Here is a 21,877-nt window from a genome sequence, read left to right on the forward strand (position 1 = left end):
AACCAAAATATTTGAAGTTTTAGTAAAAATAAGTTGTTACATTTTATGAAAAAATATTCTCATAAGAAAGTTAATTAGATAAACAATTATAAATATATGTTCTGATAATTTATTAATAACTTTAGTAATTTAAAAATTTAGTATGAAAAATTGTCAAACAAAATTTTTAAAAGATTTTTTTCCTTCATAAGCAATAATAAATCATAGAAACAAAAGTCTGTTTTTTCTCCCAAGTGCTTATAGGCTGTTGGATAAACCTAATGCCACAGTGTTTCCCGCAAAGAAAATATGGGTGGATAGGGTGCCAACTAAAGTCTGTTTTTTTGCTTGGGAGGCCACTTGGGAGAAGGTGCTCACTCTGGATAGACTTCAGATTAGAGGGGTGCAACTACCAAATTGTTGTTTTTTGTGTGGCTGTGAAGAAGAGAATGTAAATCATATTCTTTTACACTGTATAGTGACTAGAGTCCTTTGGGATATTATTTTTGGGTTGATAGATATCAAGTGGGTCCTACCAGAAACTGTAAAGGAGACTCTTATCTCCTGGAGGGGCTCATTTGTAGGGAAGAAAAGGAAAAAGATTTGGAAATCCATTCCGTTGTGTATTTTTTGGACGGTTTGGAAGGAGAGGAATAGATTAGCTTTTAGGGGGGGTGAGTTGAATATTCAGAGATTAAAGAATTCTTTTGTTTGTAACCTGTGGAATTGGGCCAAAGTGTATTTAGATGAGGAGTCTTTCTCCCTTATAGGTTTTTTTGGAGTGGATAGCTTCCACTTGAGGGGAGGTAGTTCTTTCTGGTCCTTTTCTTTTTTGGGCTGTAGCCAGCTTGTATACTTCCTGTATGCTTTGTGGCGTTTAGCCTTTTTAATGAAATCCTTGCTTACTTATCAAAAAAAAAAAAATAATAAATCATAAAAACAACAAAAAGGCAATACATTAAAGTACATAAGACATACAACGAGCACCAAACGACAATGCCAAAAAAGAGGACACAAAAAACTAATCTTCCCTCATATCCTAATGAATCTACAAAATGAAAAAGGCACTGAACCTTCTTTTGTGTACAACCTAACCTATAAAAAAAGATTCCTTAGGAATGAATATTTCAACTTTTAAAGAGGCTGCTCCTTATTTTTCGATTGGTCTTCGATTTCTTCCCCCCAACTTGTCCATAAAAGGTATGAAGGAGTGACTCTTCATAACTTTTTATGATTTCTTCTTACAAAAGATCCATGCCAACTTAAAAGAGTCTTTCTCATCTGGAAGGGAACAACTAAGCTACACTAAGTAAAGTGACTCCTTTGTGTCTTTATAAAGAAAACATCTATTTGCTAGCAACCATCCTCTCTTATGAAATCTTGTGAGGTATGGGTTCACAGAGCTAAAGTAAGGGTTAGGACTTTTCTTCAAGTTTTTTTCTCTATTCTTATTTTTCTCTTTCCATGGGATTTTTGGGTTAAAATGTTCTTTAATTTTTTATTTTATTTTATTTTTATTTATTTATTTATTTTTAATATGTGGCCACTTCATCTACAAAGACCCACAAAGCGTATGCCTCATTCCTCGATGAGTAAAAGGTGTAGCCAAAGCACACCTCTGCCACACCTCACTGTGAAAGGTGTATGCCTTTTTGGACTCTCATTTTTTTTTCCTTTTTTTTTTTTTAGTGCTTCAAGGCATGCTTGAAAAACATCTTTGAAAACTTTGTTCATGGATGCACATTCCTGCATTTGGAAAATAATGACTCCTTCAAATACTACTGTATGCATAAACTTTCTAGCCTCAATCATATGGCCGGTGTATCTTACTTTCGACCATTTGAATTTTCTCATTACCTAAGCATGACAACTTAGATCTAGATTGACCTCTTCAATCATGGTCTTTCTTTCCTATTCTCCCTTTAGCAACTAAACTTTCTCCCTATCCATCTATCTATATATATATATATATATATATATATATTAATTTCTTTTGATCATACATCATGGTATCTACAAAGTTTTTGCAAGATTTAGATAGGGAACCCATCAAATTATGATTTGTCCCTTCATACATGGAGAGTTAACAATTGCTTCTTTAAATACAAGTTATCTGTAAGATACTTTACAATGTACAAATTTTCTAACTTCAATCATAACTTGACTGTTATATCCTCTGCAACCTTACAAAATACCTCCTCACCTAAGCACAATAAAATTGCTTTGTGTGCTTTCCCATAAGTGCATTCCTCTCTTCATCTTCATTAGTCATCTATGCTAGTTGAGATTCTCTCTCTCTCTTTTAAGCGCTTTAGACAAGTTCTGTTAATTCAATAATGGACACATTTTTGCATGCCACAAACTGAGATATATATATATATATATATATATATTCTTTTTTCTATCAAAATTCTGAACTTAGAACTTTTGCAAACTCTTAACTTCTCTTTTTTACTAGTTTATTGTGTAAGGAACAATGACTAAGGAGAAGAAAGTCAGAAAACAAAAATAGACATCACACAAAACAGACAATGAGTGAGGTGATTCATCTCAAGGATGGTAGTGGGTCAGGTTTGTAAGGTAACCTGATGTGATCTGCCCCTATTTGGATGGGTATGGAAAAGCCAATTTTGGGTTATGGTAGTCTTGGAAAGGTATTTAAATGTCCAGGCCAGATTTCGGGTGGAATGGGATTTTTTACACCTGCTTGCCCTGCCCCGTTTATATCCCAGTGACATATTTAGCTTTAAGAATTTTCTAAATTCCCTTAAAAATGTCTTGTATATGCATATTTTTTCACCAAATCTCACCATTCCCCTTTCCACCTCTTACCAGTAACAGGAGAACCTTAGCCCTGCATTATTTCATTTTTTTGGTGTCTTCTTTGCCATCTTCTTTGATGTTTTCTTTGCCTCATATTTGACGGTATTCTTGGACATCTTAATCATGGGATAAACCAGGATTAGCATATCTAATGGAGGTCTTATGCAACTTTGCGGCATAGTATGCTTGGCCAAGATGTGTTTTTTTATGGTCCCATATCTGTATGGTACTCCTTTACATTGATAATGTACATCTACCAAAACTTCAATTGTGTTGGCAGCATCAATTCTATTGATGAAATCTTTGGTAATTTAGGGGTAAAGCATGCTAGACTAGGACATCATTGGAATGGTGGTAAAGGCTAAACCTAAAGCATCAAGGTGTCTTGGATTGGGAATGTAGTTGCAAATATCTTGTCCTTTATTCTTTAGATTTGGTTTGGTGAAAAATGTGTATATGGAGGTGATTCTGCATGACCTCCATATACGCATTTAGCTTTGGTGTCTTGGATTGGGAATGTAGTTGCAAATATCTTGTCCTTTATTCTTTAGCTTTGGTTTAGTGAAAAATGTGTATATGGAGGTGATTCTGCATGAATAAAATACGATTAATATTCTTCCTTTTTACTTATCAAAAAAATAAAAATAAAATCAAAGGTGGGATGGGGATGCTAATAAAATTAGGTCTCTGCTTGGCCTGCCCCCTACAGGTTTGGTTTGGGGATGATATATATTTTATATCAGGACAAGGTTAGGATAGGGTGACTTGTATGGAACTTGCCCTTTTGACATTCCTAGTTCAGCCTAGAGCCTATGTTCATTAGCAAAGTTGACGAAAAACTTTTGTCATCATGTAAGGAGATTACTATCCTAGAGCTCTGAAATCTCAAAACCTTAATTACGTCTAAAAGACTCTTTAAATCAAAATCTTTCTCTTAATTGTTGCTTCCCAATATAAGGATATTAAATAAGGCATTAATTCCTTAATTATGTCTAGATTATAGGAAATATTGTTGGAGAGATTGTGGGAAGGAATGTAGGAGAAATTGTGGGAATATTTTTTATTTATTTCCTTTTATTTTACTGTTATAGGTTTATAAATACCTTTTTAACTTCATTTAGAATAATAGAAGCATGATGGATCCTTGTTGAAAACAAGCATCATATTGGTTCAAGATTCAAGAAGAGGCAGCCAAAGTGGTTACAACTTGATTGTTATGCAGACATAAGCTACTGCAGGAAAGAATTGTTTTTGCTTCTAAATTATTTAACAGTTATCAAGATCGTTTTCTGATGACTCCTCTTTTCTTTATATACATCTTTTTTATCTATCAAAAAAAAAAAAAAAAAAAAGATTGTTTTCTGATGATTGGAATATTACTTATACTTTGTTGATAATGAAAAAATTGTAATTTCACTGTCAATTTTGTGACGTAAATTTTGGAATTATTTTTTTTCCCTGTTTTTGATTTACAAGATTCATTACCTTCTTTCTACTTACCAATTCCATTGTTATAGCATTAGTATCTTTTCTAATCTGGTTGTCATGACCCCCAACTGGAATTGGCTTTTGGGTATGTTACCCTATTTACCTCAGTTCTGTTTTGATGGACTTACATTTATGATTATTCCTGTTTTCCTTTTTTTTTTGATCCAGGAATTGGTGAACAAAATTTTCCTAGAGTCAACACTTTGACATCAAAGATGTCAAAAGATGACAAATTAGAGCCAACTTGGGGTCAGCTTAAGTTGGAGAGATCAAAAACTGAGAGGCACAACAGACATGGTAATCTATGTGCTGAAGACGCAGCACAAATTCTTGATGATAGAATTCCTGTCCAGCAGAAGGTATATCATCATTTATACCATTCTTGATCTTCCTTTTTCCTTATGTACAAGACTTTAGCTTCCACCATCAAGTAAGAATGAGGTATAGCTAAACAACCAGGGGAGGAATCATGATTAACCAAATAGAATGCCTCTATTTCATGAGGTTTGATTTTTATTTTTAAGTAATTTACTAACTAAAAATACCAGTAAGAAGTAAGGACAATATATAGGTAAATAATCAGGAGTGGAATCATGACTAACTAAATTTATTACTCCTATATATATCTTTAGCCAAGAACTAAGCTTCCTGGCACAATGCTCTTATAGGTCCCTTGACTTACTGTGCAATATGGCACAAAAATTTGGCATTTTCTTAGTTCTACCTTTTTGGTCTCACCCTTCCCACCACCATCAAACCTCCCTCTTTTGTCAGATTGTTTAACCCCAATAGCCGCTGAAGGTTCTCTTAAAACTTTGATGAGAGCCAAAACTTCTGTTTGAATCACATAATCCACCTTGACCTTGTCCAAGAATGCTAGTGCACCCTCTAGTTACTTCTGCATTTTTTTTTTTTTGCTTATCATTTAAGTAAGAACAATCTATTAAAATGATTATACCTGATAATACCTCCTATGCCCGTCTGGTCCAGATCAGCCAAAGGACAACTATCAAGGTTTAACTTGAGAAAATCATTCCAAGGAGTGTCCTGGGTTCCATAATGGTTTTCCTACTTCAAAAGGAACTAGCAGCTTCCTGATTAAAAATATGAACAATAAGGGAAACCCATAAAAGTCTTTAATCAAAGAGAGATGATGCAGAGCAAGTGAACAAGAAAAGAAAATTACAATATAACACATCTTGTCAAGGTACATTTATTGGAATTTTTTTTATCCATTTAAGGGATTTTGGTTATTTGTCAAATGTAGTGCTCTCATCTTATTCTGATGCCTCATAAAAAATTAAGTTACTCCCGTGGGAAAAGTTTTAAGTGAAGAGCTAGGATCTTCTGATTTTGCTTCAATTTGGCCTCTAAGTTCGTAGTCCCACACAATCCTTTGGTATAAGACTTACTGCAGCAGTCCACTTTTTGTTAGGTGCTGTTAATAATGTTTTTATTTTGCCTTTCAAGACTTGCTTAATGTTGTTAACGATCACAATGTGGACTAACAAGTTGGAATTCAAGAAACGGAAGTTTGGTTAATGAAAATGTGAGAGTTTTAGTTGTTGATAGGCAGAGAGCTTTACTTGGCTTCAAGCATTGAAGGCATGATCACCTAGATTCTTCTCTCTATTTATTTTCTGCATTTCTTTTCCTGGGTAGACCTAAACCTATTTCTGCATTTAGCATTTAGATCACCAGCTAAGCACCCAAAACCATAGTCTGTATGCATTTCTGCAACTTGTTTCTTGATATTTGCCTGCTGGTGCCAGTCCATGACTGCAATTCCTTTTTTCCCAAATAGCCTATGGTGTTGCTAGAGTGGCATTCAACCATGATACTTTGCCTCTGTTTGTCCTTGGAAAGATCCTAGTTAATCTCCAACATTGTAGGGGTTTCTTCTGTGACTACCCAAGATATATGCTTGCATATGAGAATATTCTCTAGCAACTAAGAAAAGGAACATTTTTCTTGAAAAAAAAAGGCTTTGATACTCTGGCATAGAGCTTCACTGGTCTTCCAACTTGGAGGTTCTCATTTTTGGAGGACCGTGCTATGACTGATCAGCAAGGAACCAGATTTGGTCATGCATGGCTAATAGCAAAGTTCCTGCTCTCATTCTCTTCCAGAAGAGATCAAATGCCAATCTCTATAACAAGGTTTAGGTTAAACAAGTCTAGGATGTGCCCCCCAAATTCTTAACCCATTTTTGAAAAACTACTTCATATTTATAAATTAGGTTTTGTGTGGACAACTCATAATTGGTGTCATTTTTCTCAAGAGTTAGAGCCTACTCATGTATTTCATTAAAAATATATGCAACCTGCTAATGTGTCTTTGCTTTGTTGGATTTTACCATTTTTTTCCAACCTTTTTTCAAAATTTCTTTCTCTTTTCAGTGTTCTGAACCTTGTTAAGCTACCAACTTTTTGAAAAGTTTGAGTTGTTTGGATATGGGCCCATTATGTAAACTAGGCTGATATCCTTCGTCACAAGCATGTGTAACCTGTTTATTTCACTTTGCTTTTTGTTGGATTATACTATTAAGTTCAACTTTTTTAAAAGTTTCTTTCCCCTTTTCAATGTTATGGACATTGTTAAACTACCAATAATATTAACTTTCCTAGAAGTTTAACCTGTTAGGATATGAGTTCAATTCTAAACTGAAAACTAATAACAAGATCAATTCAGATTTGTTGCAAATCTATTTGATTTCTTTCACCAAGGCGAATTTTTGCTTAAAACCAATACCTTGGGTTTGATCAACAGGTGTATGAAGTAATTATGTTTTCAGTAATTTATTCTACCAACTTTAATGTGGTAGTCTCTTAAAATCTGGTTCTCACCAAGATGGATGTAAACAAGGTATGAAGGGAGGTAAGAGCTGGTTTGGCATAGATTCAAAGTCTTCTTAAATCTCCATTGAGGAGGTCAATGATCATTTGCTGGGAAAATATTGGAGTGAGGCAGAGGTTTTTCCAGTTGGATCAGGTTTGGTGATTTGAGTTTGATGCGTTTGTTGGAAAGTGCAGAGCTTTGTTGTCTGGAGGAAGAAGGATTTACGTGTAAGGCGGATTAGGAGGAATGAGGGAGGAGATTCAAATTGGTATGACACAGTAGTGGAGTTGGTAGATTCATTCAAGGTTCGGTTGGTTCTGTGGAGGCGAAGCAATTTGTTTTTAGGGGATCCAAATTAGGTCCAGTAGGGGGTTGAGAAGGCTCATAGGAGGGAAGAGAAGCTGCAACAATGTTTGGGGGTAGATGGGGGAGAGTTCTCTGGTTTTTCTCTTGACTTGAAGGCTTTGAGGAGGTGGGCTTTTCTTAACTGGCAATTGAAAGGAGGGGTGAGGTTATCCTTGTTAGGGGCCATTTCATCTTGTTGAAGTTTGAAGACTCCTTTGATGTGAAATTGGTGCTTGTAAGAGGCTTGACAAGGTTTGAGAATAAGCCATTGTTGTTGGATAGATGGGCCTTAGAAATTGGGTGCTTTCGTAGTGGGGACCATGCAAAGGAAGTGTGGATGAGGGTCATAGGGCTTCCATTGCATTTGTGGATAGGTGTATTCGTAGGTTTACAACTTGTCCTCTCGATCTCTTTAAGTAGATCTAGGGCATATTTCCTTTGAGAGATGGCTATACCTTGCTTTGATATGAGTACCTCCATACCTAGAAAATATCTTAAATTTCCCAAGTCCTTTATCTCACACTCTTTTGCTAGAAGATTGAAGAAAATATTCTTCTTTTTTTCTGTGTCAAAACTGAATACAAAGGACCTATATATATACAAGTGGGATTCCTAATCTAAGCCATATAATATGCACAATCACTATCTCTAAGGAAACAATAACTAATTAGGAGAGATTCTCTCATCCATAAAATAGAAAGTATCCTAACACAATCCTTCTAATCTTGGCACTTAATTACAAATCATAATCCCATATTTCCACACTCCCCCTCAAGTTGGGTGGTAGATGTCTAGCATTCCCAACTTGCTTTTCATGTTTTCGTAGGTGGCCTTTGGAAGTGCTTTTGTCAGAATGTCTGCTGTTTGACGACTTGAAGGAATATACATAAGTCTGATTGTTCCCCCTTCAAGTTTCTCCTTGATGAAGTGACGGTCTATCTCCACGTGCTTGGTTCTGTCGTGTTGAACTGGATTCTTTGTAATACTTATGGTAGCCTTGTTATCACACAAAACTGTCATAGTGGAGTTTGATATAATTCCAAGTTCCTTGAGTATTCTTTGGAGCCACATTCCTTCACATATCCCATGAGCCATTGCCCTGAATTCTGCCTCTGCACTGCTTCTCGCCACTACGGACTGCTTCTTGCTTCTCCAAGTCACCAAGTTTCCCCACACATAGGAACAATACCCAGTAGTTGACCTCCGATCTGTCAAGGATCCTGCCCAATCAGCATCTGTGAATACCTCAACTTCCCTACTTGAGGTTTTCTTGAAGTAGAGTCCTCTACCCGGGCTCTTTTTAAGGTACTGTAAAATTCTGTATACGACTTTCATGTGTCTTTCAGTGGGATTGTTCATGTAGCGGCTTACCATGCTCACAGCGAAACCAATATCAGGCCTTGTGTGAGTTAAGTAGATCAACTTTCCTACTAACCTCTGGTACCTGTCTTTGTCAGTTGGATGACTGTCATTATCTTTATCAATCTTACCAATAGGATCCATAGGCGTGTCCACTGGCTTACAACCTAGCATTCCAGTCTCCTGAAGTAGATCAAGGACATACTTCCTTTGCGTGACCACAATTCCCTCCTTAGTTCTGCCAATTTCCATGCCAAGAAAGTATTTGAGTTGTCCAAGATCTTTGATTTCAAATTCTCTTGCTAGCAGCTTCTTGAGATTCCCTATCCCTTCTTCATCGTCTCCGGTAATTATAATATCATCAACATAGACAATGAACAAAGTCATTTCACCTTCCTTAGAGTGCTTCATAAACAGTGTGTGATCTGCTTGACATTGGATGAACCCATGTTTTTTCACAACTCTAGTCAGTCGATCAAACCAGGCCCTAGGTGACTGTTTTAGACTGTATAGGGACTTTCTCAGTTTACACACTTTTCCTGAATTTTTTGGAGTTTCCATACTAGGTGGAATCTTCATGTAGACTTCCTCTTCTAGTTCTCCGTTGAGAAATGCATTTTTGACATCAAGTTGGTGCAGATTCCAGTCCAAATTTACTGCAACTGACAATAACACTCTGATGGAGTTGAGCTTTGCTACTGGTGCAAATGTCTCTTCATAATCAATGCCATAGGATTGAGTAAATCCTTTAGCTACTAGTCGAGCCTTGAACCTGTTTATACTTCCATCTGGATTGTGCTTCACGGTAAATATCCACTTGCATCCAACAGGCCTCTTACCCTCTGGTAATTCTGAGATTTCCCATGTCCCATTTTTCTCTAATGCTTGTATTTCTTCCTGAACAGCAGTCTTCCATTCAGGTTGTTGAAGTGCTTCTTGGATGTTGGATGGGATACGATCATCTTCAAGAGAAGTGATGAACGCTTGGAAATTCTGTGAAAGCTTTCCATAGGACACATGATTACTGATTGGATGCTGAGTGCAGGATCTTACACCTTTCCTTAAAGCAATGGGTTGATCAAGATCATCAAGGTCATTATTGGAATTTAGATCATAAATTGTGTTACCTGGTTGTGAGTTTGGGTTGCTTGGATCCTGGTCCAATTCTTGGTTCTGCTCAGGTGAAGTGCTGTCCTCGGGCTCCTTTTGAGGAGGTTTCTCAGGCTTTTCCTTTAAATTTTTTCTAGAATAAACTATTACCTCTTTACTGCCTTGTGTAGTTGACTCAGGTATGACAGAAGGGACATCCAAGGAATTGTTTTCGGGGACAGAAAGAGTAGTATCTGTTTGAGGAGGCAGTGATGAACTCAAAGGAGAAGTAGTGCTGATTTCGGTTTCCCAGAATTGGAATTCATCTGTGGACCAGTTCTCCCCCTGAATTGCAATTTTGGGGTAGAAGGGTTGATTTTCGAAGAAAGTGACATCCATGGAAATGTAGAATTTCTTGGTTGTTGGAGAGTAGCACTTGTATCCTTTTTGGTTTGGTGAGTACCCGAGAAAGATGCATTTAGTGGCTGTCGGATCAAGTTTACTACGTAGGGACTTATGGATGTGAACGAAAGCAGTACAACCAAAGACTTTGATTGGGATAGACGAGATTATTCGAGCGGATGGATATGCAGCGAGGAGGATTTGACACGGGGTTTTAAATTGAAGAATCCTAGAAGGCATTCGGTTGATCAAGTAGGTTGCTGTGAGTACAGCTTCACCCCATAATTGTTTAGGCACGTTTGAAGCTATCATGAGGGATCGTGCAACCTCCATCAAATGTCTATTTTTCCTTTCTGCAACTCCATTTTGCTGTGGAGTATCAATGCACGAGCTTTGATGTACGATGCCATTCTCCAGAAGATATGACCCAAGAGTGTTGTGATAGTATTCTCGAGCATTATCTGTCCGAAGGACTTGAATTTTTGCCTGAAACTGCGTTTGAACCATGTTGTTGAAGTTTTCAAATATTTCCCTCACTTCTGATTTCTTCTTCATAAGGAATACCCAAGTCACTCGAGTGTGGTCATCAACAAAGGTGACAAACCATCTAGAACCTGTAATGTTGTTGATTCTAGAGGCCCCCCAAACATCACTGTGAATCAAGGAAAAAGGATGAGATGGTTTGTATGGTTGAATGGAATAGTAGTTGCGAGTATGTTTGGACAATTGACATATTTCGCATTGAAAATTTTTGGAATTTTTATTGAATAATGATGGATATAGTTTTTCAAGATAGGAAAAATTTGGGTGACCTAATCGGTAGTGCCATAACATAACAATACTATCCGTCTTGGTACTAGGGTTGGAAACTACACAAGCAGTCTTCATTGGTAGCCTTCGAATTTCCTCAGCTCTCAGAAGGTAAAGTCCAGCACGCACCTCAGCATTGCCAATCCTCTTCCCAGAGTTCAAGGCCTGAAATTCACACATGTGAGGAAGGAATTTAGTAACACAATTAAGATCCTGTGTTAGTCTACTTATAGACAATAGGTTGCAATCCAATTTCGGAACATAGAGCACGGAGTGAAGAGTAATATCCTTGGAAATAATAACTGAACCTGTGCCGAATACCCTAGAAAGGGTTCCATCGGCAATTCGAACAGAGGAATTGATATGGCAAGGAGTATATTCATGAAAAACCATGAGATTCCCAGTCATGTGATCTGAAGCTCCTGAGTCCACTATCCATGTAGTGTGATTTTCCTGTCTAACATTTAGGGCATGGGAAAAAATACCTTTCTGGGCTACAGATGCGGTACCAATAGTTGTTCCAGTTGATTGAAGAGTCTGTTGGAACATTTTCTGTAGTGCCTCCAATTGCTCTTTGCTAAACGGTCCAGGATTTGAGCTAGTGCCAGATGTGTCTTCTTCGGCTGTAGCGGTGTAACCCCGGCCTTCTCTGTTTTGCTGTGGCCGAGAAGGTTTCCAATCAGCAGGTTTACCGTGTAGATGCCAGCAAGTCTCTTTCGTGTGTCCAGGTTTTCTACAATGGTCGCACCATGGACGATTCTTCTTCGTTTGGTGGTTGTTGTTGTTGGATTGGGTTCCTCGTGCAACTAGGGCTGAGTTCTCAAGATTTTTGGAGGAATTTTGGGTTCCCAACATCACTTTTTGTCTGCTTTCCTCTCTGCAAATTTCAGAAAAAACTTCCCTAACACTAGGTAATGGCTTAATACTTAGAACTCTTCCACGTACCTCATCTAAATTCTTATTAAGGCCAAGTAAAAATTTGTAGATGCGTTCCTTTTCAATGACCTTCTTGTATAGGAGTCCATCTTCGGGACACTTCCAAACCAATTCTTCATAAATATCGAGTTGTTGCCAATACCGTGTAAGGATATTAAAATATTCGGTAACAGTTGAATCTCCTTGTCGAAGATCCTGGAGAATACTCTTGATTTCGAAAATCGCCGAGGTATTATCGATGTTGGAGTAGGTCTCTCTAGCTGCATCCCATATCTCCTTTGCTGTGCCATAATACATGAAGTTTTCTCCTATGTCATTGGTCATAGAGTTAATTAACCAAGACATCACCATACTATTTTCCAACTTCCAGGTTCGGTATCCTGGATCATCTTCCTTCGGCTGAACAATGGCTTCCGTAAGGTATTCTTCCTTACCTTTCCCGCAGATGAAGATCCGAACAGATTGAGCCCATTGAATAAAATTCTGCCCATTGAGTTTATGACCTGTTATGGGAAGAATGATGCCGTCTGTGGTGCTGGCACTGCCGGAGTGAACTGCTTCAGGTCTGGACGTCACCTCCGAGTTTGATCCTTCCGTTCTGCTCTCCATGGAAAAAGATGATTTTTTTTTTTTTTTATACGTGGTTCAGATCTGAATGCTCTGATACCATGAAGAAAATATTCTTCTTTTTTTCTGTGTCAAAACTGAATACAAAGGACCTATATATATACAAGTGGGATTCCTAATCTAAGCCATATAATATGCACAATCACTATCTCTAAGGAAACAATAACTAATTAGGAGAGATTCTCTCATCCATAAAATAGAAAGTATCCTAACACAATCCTTCTAATCTTGGCACTTAATTACAAATCATAATCCCATATTTCCACAGTTTCACACTTTTAATTTTTTCTATATCATCACCTGTATCAATGATATCATATTCATAAACAATAAGAATAGTGATTTTTTCGAGTGATGAGTGATTAATAAATAGAGTATGATCCCCTTGGCTTTGAATAAAACCATATTTTTTCAGCAACTTTCTAAATCTCTTAAACCATGCTTTAAGTGATTGCTTGAGACCAAACAATGGCTTTTTTAACCTATACACCTTCTCATTGTTGGATAAATCCTCAAAGCCTAGTGGAAGGTCCATATATACTTCTTCCTCCAAATTCCCTTCTATAAAGGCATTTTTTTTTTCACATTGTTGAACAACCAATTTTCATAAAAGCTGCATGTGGACCCTCCCTCATGGGTGGCCTTACTTGCATGTGGAGAGACACATAGGTTTGTAGGCATATAACCACAATCAACCTCCTTTTTGGGCTTACATGTGGGATCAATAAACTGGGGAAATAAATATTATGCGATGATGCTTTAAAAAATGTCCTGCTAAATAAGGCTTTGATACCATATTGAATAATCAATTTTCTTAAAAAAGTTTAAACTTGTAGGATTTGGGTCCACAATGTATATCATGTTCTTCAACACACATCAAATTGGTGAAGAGACCAGTCTAGATTAACAACTAGAGATAAAAGGATTTTGATCGAATTCATTTTTGCCATAGGAGCAAATGTTTCTTGATAATCAATTTCAAGAGGGTGTTTACCATTAAATACAAGGAAAATGGGTCAATAGATAGACATAAGGCTACATTGATAGCTAAAGAATATATGCAGCCAACAGTTTCTCTCTATTGATAGCTAAAGAGTAAGGCTACATAAGACTACATTTCTCTCTATTGATCCATTTTCCTTGTATTTAATGGTAAACAGCCATTTGCAGCCAACTGTTTTTTCCCACACAGTAACTATACCACTTCTCAAGTCTCATTCTCATGTAAGGATCTCATATCCTCAAGTATAGCTTCTCTCCATTCAGGGTCTTTTAGAGCTTCTTGTATATTGCTGGTAATAGATTCTGAAACCAAATTTAGTGGTGAAGGCTTTGTGGCTAGGACTAAGACAATGACAAGACACAAAATCAAATAAAGGTTGCTCAGTTCAAGGTCTAACCCCTTTCCTAATTGCAATTGGAATATCTAAGTTAGATTTAAATAAAGAACTTGAACTAGGCAAGGGATGTGCAATACCTTTCCATTATCACTAGGAAAACGACACTTAAGAATATCAATTGGAATTTTCATGTCAATGGCTTTGGATGACATATGATTAATAAGACAGGTGGTAGATAACACAACATCAATGAAGTAGATGTTGGGGACATTTTTTGTAAACATCAAAGCTCTAGCTACCTTAAGTAAATGCTTATTTTTCCTCTTAGTCACTTAATTTTTCTGTGGCTTGTCATTGGAAGAAGAGTCATGTATGATCCCATTTTGAAGAAGATATGAACCTAGACTGGTATTGAAATACTCTTCCCATTATCAATCCTTAAAACTTGAATTTTGGTATGGAATTGAGTTTGGATCATCTTATGAAATGCTTTGAAGAAAGGAGCAGCTTTGGAATTTTCCTTTAGAATATAAATTCATGTTGTTGTTGTGCAATCATCAATAAAACTAATGAACCATTTATAGCTTGAATAAGAAGTGACCCGAAAATATCTTAGAGAAAATAATTGAGGAAATAGTAATTTAAGAGACAAATTTTGGATGATCAATTCTACAGTGCAGCAACCGAATCTCTGTTTCTTTATTATCAACAATCTTTGAAAGATGAGCCTATTTAGTTTTCTTGGGTTTGGGAGTCAGGTAATACAAGACACTCTCCCTTTTTTTTTTCCTTTTCTTTTCTTTTTTTTTTTTTATTAGAAACAAGAATTGTATTAATATTGTATAAAGATTTCATGAGAGGGATGGGGAATCCTTCCCACTCTTATGAAATGCTTTGAAGAAAGGAGCAGCTTTGGAATTTTCCTTTAGAATATAGATTCATGTTGTTGTTGTGCAATCATTAATAAAACTAATGAAACATTTATAGCCTGAATAAGAAGTGACCTGAAAATATCTTAGAGAAAATAATTGAGGAAATAGTAATTTAAGAGACAAATTTTGGATGATCAATTCTACAGTGCAGCAACTGAATCTCTGTTTCTTTATTATCAACAGTCTTTGAAAGATGAGCCTATTTAGTTTTCTTGGATTTGGGAGTCAGGTAACACAAGACACTCTCCTTTTTTTTTTTTTTTTTTTTTTTTGATTAAAAACAAGAATTGTATTAATATTGTATAAAGATTTCATGAGAGGGATGGGGAATCCTTCCCACAAATGTACAAACCTGATCTAAACCACTAAAAACCTCTGCTATATAAGGAGATTTGTACAAAAAAGATATATCACAAAAGAATTTACCAAAGGAACCTCTCTTGAAAAAACAGCTAGGCTTCTCTCAATGGTAGCATAACCCTAATGGTGTACATACTGCAAACCAACTAAGCTAAATGACGTTTAAAGGACAACCTTTAGATTCATCAATATAAAAGGCCCACTAAGAAGTAACGAAATGACATAAATCCCATACAGTCCGTTTGTCTACAAAGATCCTATCATGTCTCTCTTGCCACACCATCTAGATCAAAGTGAGGCAAGCTATCTTCCAAAGCGTCTTGCCCCTGGTGGAGTTCCCAAAACCCATATAAGAAATAGACATCATATCACTAAAAACTCCTAGGCTGAACCCACATCATCCTTGGTTGTAAGAAAAACTTGTGTCACAACCCCAAAGTGAACGGACAATGTAGAAATAGGTGGTCACTTGTCTCTCCACTCTCCCTACATAGTATACACAACTCCGGACTAAGGGCTTTGGAAGGTTTTCTTACTAACTGAAGCAAGTCATTAGTATTCACCTTCTTGTGTGCTGCCAACCAAGTAAAAACCTTGACCTTAGATGAGACTTTTGATTTCCAAATAAAATTGGTAGGATGGAAAGGAACTGAATATGATAATTTAGACGAATTAAGGAAGAAAGATTTTATCGAGAATGAGCCTGAAGAAGTCAATGCCCAAGCTTGCACATCTGGGATAGATGTGGATAAGTGTACACGAGTAAGAGAAGTAATTAATCCTTCGAGATCCTTGATCTCCAAATCAATTAGGTTGCGGCGAAAAATTAGATTCCAAGAGAGAGGAGGCATTGCCACAAATATCCAAAATGGAGAGGTTTCTAATCGTGATGACTTTATAAAGTCTTGGAAATTGTGAACACAATGATTGATCCCCCACCACAAGTCTTTCTAGAAACGAATTTTGGTCCCATCTCCCATCATAAAGCGAGTATGTATAGAAAAAAGTTGGAATGTATGTGTAATGACCTTCCAAGGGTGCCGATGTGACCATCTAACTAAAATATTAGCGTCCCACCCATTAGGATGTGTCCCATAGATACTTAAAATAACCTGATCCCAAAGGGCGTACCTTTCCTTAGGAAACCTTCATAGCCACTTCCCTAATAAAGCATGATTCCATAGAGAAATCTTTCCAAAACCTGAACCACCAAACTCCTTAGGCCCACACACTTGACCCCAATTGATTAGATGGTCCTTTTTTCCCTCCTCGGTACTCTGACCATAGAAAATCTCTTTGCATTTTTTCAATCCTTGATTGAAAAGGGATAAAAAATAACTCGGAATGTGAGACAAACAAGAAAGAATTAGAGTTCCCCCTCCCCCAGTGACAAAAAAGCCTTTTTTCCAACCATCCAATCTCCTAGAGACTCTATCAATCGCTGGATCCCTAAATGATATTGATTTTGGATTCCCCCCTAAAGGAAGACCTAGGTACATTAAAGGCCAATTAGAGACTGTACATCCAAGCATCAAAGCCAACTTGGATATTTGATCATGACTTGTGTTGATGCCACAAAGAGTGCTTTTGTTTATATTAATCTTTAGCCTTGATAGAACCCCAAAAATCAATAAAATGAGCTTCAGATTTTGAAAATCATCCACAGAAGCCCTAAAGAAGAAAATAGTGTCATCAACAAACCATAAATGAGACACTCTAATCCTATTTCTGCCCACTAGAAACCCTCAAATAAGCCCCTTTCCTCCACTCTAAACAACATCCTACTTAAAACATCAACAACAATAGTAAAAAGAAAAGGGGAAAGAGGATCTGCTTGCCTTAATCCTCTATAAGCCTTAATCCAACCTTTGGCTGTTCCATTCACTAACACTGCAAAACTTGCCGAAGACAAGCACCCCCTCATCCAAGACCTCCATTTCAAGCTGATTCCTTTTCTCTCCCTCTTTAGCATTGCTAATTTTCTTCCCTGCAGCTAGGTCCTTAGAATTGAAATGAGTGGGATAGAAAGTTACATGGGACTTGGTCACTTTGCTAATGGCCAATAAATAGCCAGCAATCTTAGGTACATGAAGAACATAGTTTAAAGCTTTTACACTGTATATCAGCTATAGGGTATCACCATCACTAACACTGTACAGCCACATATTTTGTTTTTCTTGAACTCTTGACCTATCCTGATGGGGAAGCAAGTGGTAAACACAGACTACAGGGCTAGTTGTGACACTCAATATTTTAAATAATATGATATACTCTTTTTATTCTTGTGCGTCGATGATTTTTATTGAGCTTTTTAAAAATATGCAGCTCAAATTGTTGAACAGAATTGCTACTGTGAAAGATGATGGATCTGTAGAATTTGAAGTTCTGGGTGATATTGAACCCCAAGCTCTTAATATTAGATCTGAAGATGTTTATAAAGGAGCTGTTGATGATGAAAATCTTGATTCAACAGACCTTCAATGCATTCCACCCCTGCAAATAGTAATGCTTATTGTTGGAACACGAGGTGATGTGCAGCCATTTATTGCAATTGGCAAGAGATTGCAGGTTTGGAGACTTTCCTCTTTTTACAAGTTTGTCAATAATTGATTTTTTCTATTGTTTGTTTTTCTATGTGGATGATTGATTAAACTGTTGACCTTGGTTGCGATTTTCCATTTGGACATTTTTATTACATGGTAGATTCAGAGGTTCAACACAATATAAGCTTCAGATGAAAAGTAGAAGGTACAATTAATGGCATACCCACTTGTTGTATGACAAATTTGTTATGTATACATGTATTGCATAGAGTTTATTTTATTTTATTTTATTTTTGGGAGAAACTAAAATTTGTTTTCACAATGTGAAAGCTGCCATCCTACATATATGAGCATTAGGAGAAAAGTAGAAGGCATGCTTGATATTATCCACTAGTAATGCAACCTGTTTGTTGTGTAAGACACATTTTTTCATACTGAAACTTAAAATTTGTTTATTAGATTTAGTTCAACCAAAGATAAGGTTCCGCAAGTTCCATGTTAATAGAATCAATCCCCAAGAATTTCTCATATAAAAGGGCTAAAGAATCAGCACAAAGAGAATTATTTATGACACAATCTACTAGGTGAATACAAGACAAACTTCAGAGCTGGGGATATCACTTATTTATTACTTATTATTATTTTTATATTACTAAAGCTAAAATGAAATCATTATTATTCTTATATTACTAAAGTTGAAATAATGAATTTGTTGTCTTTTTCCTTGTAAAATCGAGTACTTTGGACCATGGAGAACTTATGCTTAAGCCCATAGATCGAAGAGTTTGAGTAGGGGAGTAGGGTGCAAGGTGGAAATAAAGAAATGCTTATGATCATGTGAATTAGGACTTCTTGTGATTGGTTATAGCTGAGGTTCAATTAGAAATGGATTTGGAAGTTTAGATTTTGCATCCCCATGTTAGATTGTCATTGGTTAATGGATCTCAGACTAGACCTTGTAAGAGCTTGAGGGATTTGATGCAGGTGGTCCCCCTCTTTCCTTGTCTTTTCATCCTAGTGAAGGAGAAACTGAGCTGCTTTGTTTCTAGGGCAGAGGAGGAGGGGTTTATCAGTGGCCTCATAGTGGAGGTCTGAGGAAGGGAGGGGATTGAGATTTCATACTTTCCTTTTGCAATGATAGTTTGCCTTTTTTGTGAAGTGAATTGTGATCAGTTTCTATGTCTGAGATGGAATTGTTTATATTCTTTATCCTCTATGTTTATTTTGAGGCAGTGTTTGGTCTTAAGGTCAAGCTTTAGGAGCAAGTTCATCCTGATGTGTGATTTGGACTAGTTGGCATTAGCGTTGAGGTGTAGTGGGGGGAAACTACCAACTACCTGTTTGGATTTCCTTTTGGGGATCCTCTGTTAAGGCTAGTGTGTTTGGGATCCTGTGTAGGAGTGGCTTGATAGGATATTGGCCTCTTGGCAAGGGTAATGCCTTGTAGACTAAAGCGCATCGAAAGTACCTTTTTTAGCTTACTGCTCATCATTAAGTTGTTATATGTGATTAATTGGGTGGTTCCTACAAATTGTACGAGACTTGAAAAGATTTAGCCTTATTAGTTCTTTCCCTTTCTTTCTTTTCTTTTCTTTTTCATTGGTACCACTTGTTTTCTTCCCTGTTGGAAACTGAACTGGGAGCCTCCCATTTCTTCACCCTAACCCTTTGCCACTTGAGTGCCTCGAGGACTTGTTGGATATTCTCTATCCTATACAAGGCTTTATTAGGGAAGTGATTATGGAGCTCTGCTGTGGAATGGGAGAGTTTGTAAAGGAGATTTATTATCGGTAACTTTGGGAAGGAGGATGGGTTTTGATGTTCTGTTGTGGGAGGGAGCCTTCTGAGATAGGGCTTTGGAAATATATCAGAAGAGGCTGGGAAGTATTCCAAGATATATCTTGTATTTAAGTGGGCATTGATTTGAGAACTAGTTTTGGTTGGGTGTTTTTCTGCTTATCACTCTGAAGATGGCTTCTAGAATTTATTTCCCATCATTGCAAACAAGAATGATGTGCAGCTTATTCAAGAGAGGAGGTTCTTTTGGGTAGTGGGGGTGGTGAGCTTTCTAGAACCTAAAGATCCTTGAAGGGTTTCCATGGTTGGGAATTGGAGTTGGTGGAGTTGTTTTTGAAACTAATTATTTTTTGGCAATTTATGAAGGGGAGGATGGCAAATTAGCCATGGAGCTTGTCCAAAAATCTATGTTTCTCTAAAAAATTTTTTTACAGATCTTTGGGCTTGAGAATTGTATCTTCCTTTCTGGCTAAAGAAGGTACCATTAAACCATCCAAGATTTGCCAATTGATAAGTTTGACTTTACAACTATTAGCTTGATGATGCAAAACTTGGCTTAATAATCTGCTATGTTATTCTCTTTCTTAACATAATGGGTTTTGAATTATTTGCATATGGAGGTATCTTTAAGAATATATAGTTTTGATTAAATCCTCATCCTTGGATGTCTCGTGCTATAATTCTTGTTAAATCCTTTTATGAGTCCTCATTGTTGGGGCACCTGAGGCTTGTTTCCTATCAAGTTGGTGTTGGGGTGGAGGTCTCCAACTGAACAACTTATGAGGGTTAGCAGGTGGTTGATCCGTTTTGGTTGTGCGGAGGAGTCGACCAATCATATTCTTATCTATTGTGGACAGGCTTGAATTTTGTGGTTTATTTTGTTTTCATTATTTGGTCCTTCTTAGATGGTCCTGCTGTTGGTAAAGAGTGTTTTGCTTGGTTGGCATTGGAGTTTTGTGGATAAAAGATATAAGAAGATAGAAAGAATGACTTATTTGTGCTTATTTTGATGTACATTGAAAGAGTGATATTCTCATCAGGCTTTGAAGTAGTTGTCCTTCAAATCTCAGTTTAACTGGATAACTCATGCTATAGAAATGTAACACTTGATCTCTTCATTAGCTCTTAATTCCAAAAAAACTGGAAGCTGTTGATGTTTTCCCCGGGGATCACTAAATCAATCTGTGTGTAAAGCAGGGCCTGCTAAGCTTTCCAGGATATCAGGTGTTGCTGTTTCTGTCATTGTTTAATTGTGCATTTGCATGGGATACCTTAAAATGGCATTTGCTTCTGAAGAGGCCTTTTCTGTATCAATGTGATATTGATCTATTTATCGTGGTCATGACTGTCTTGTGTTTCCTTCTAGTTGATAGCAAGTTGTGTTTAGTTGTTTAACCTTGGATGAGAATATATAAGATATCAATTATTATTTTATTGTCACTTAAGTCATTAGCCTTAGGCCATTTTGAGTTCATTTTAAAAGAATATTTGTATGCAGGACTATGGACATCGTGTTAGACTAGCAACTCATGCAAATTTTAAGGAGTTTGTCTTAACTTCTGGATTGGAGTTTTTTCCTTTAGGCGGCGATCCAAAAGTTCTTGCTGGTTGTATGTATCTAAACACACCATATGTTCTCTAACCAATGGAATATCTTATATGGGTTTTGCATTCGTCATTAATTTTGACGCATGAATTTTCATTTTAAACTTCCAATCAATATCTTTTCTTTCTCTTTCGCTATTTTTTTTTTTTTTGCTCAGATATGGTTAAAAACAAAGGCTTCCTGCCATCTGGACCTTCAGAAATACCTATTCAACGAAATCAAATGAAAGAAATTGTCTACTCTTTGCTTCCAGCATGCAAAGACCCAGATATGGATTCTGGTATTCCTTTTAAAGCAGATGCTATTATTGCGAATCCTCCAGCTTATGGTAAGATTTCTTCTCTTTATTAACTATTGTATTGCTTTTATTTTTTTCAAAAACATTTATTGTTCATATTGTTCCATTCTCCTAGCATTTGGTTCTTAAGTGTTTGTAAATTGTGATCATGAAGTTCATAATCACCTGTGTTCAGAATAGTGAAACAGGACAGAAAATTTACTCGTATATTTTGTAGGTTATTTTTTTAGGTTACATCCTAGCTGATATATATATGTATAAGAGTCCTATATTAGGAAGTTAACTATGCAAAGATAATTACTATA

General features: G+C 36.7%; 1 protein-coding gene across 3 annotated transcripts in view; it reads left to right on the forward strand.

The window, feature by feature from the left end:
• LOC117918449 (sterol 3-beta-glucosyltransferase UGT80A2) overlaps nt 1-21,877 on the forward strand; it is a 54,129-nt gene that overhangs the window by 14,017 nt on the left and 18,235 nt on the right. For 2 of the 3 annotated variants that reach the window (XM_034835127.1, XM_034835125.1), the window contains exons 2-5: nt 4,459-4,649; nt 17,654-17,896; nt 21,167-21,278; nt 21,432-21,602. In XM_034835127.1, the coding sequence (XP_034691018.1) occupies nt 4,459-4,649; nt 17,654-17,896; nt 21,167-21,278; nt 21,432-21,602 (717 nt within the window). Of the gene's footprint in view, nt 1-4,458; nt 4,650-17,653; nt 17,897-21,166; nt 21,279-21,431; nt 21,603-21,877 lie in introns of those variants that run through there. The other variant, XM_034835128.1, reaches the window with a different exon arrangement.

The sequence above is a fragment of the Vitis riparia genome, chromosome 7, assembly GCF_004353265.1.
Source record: "Vitis riparia cultivar Riparia Gloire de Montpellier isolate 1030 chromosome 7, EGFV_Vit.rip_1.0, whole genome shotgun sequence".
NCBI classification, from domain to species: Eukaryota; Viridiplantae; Streptophyta; class Magnoliopsida; order Vitales; family Vitaceae; genus Vitis; species Vitis riparia.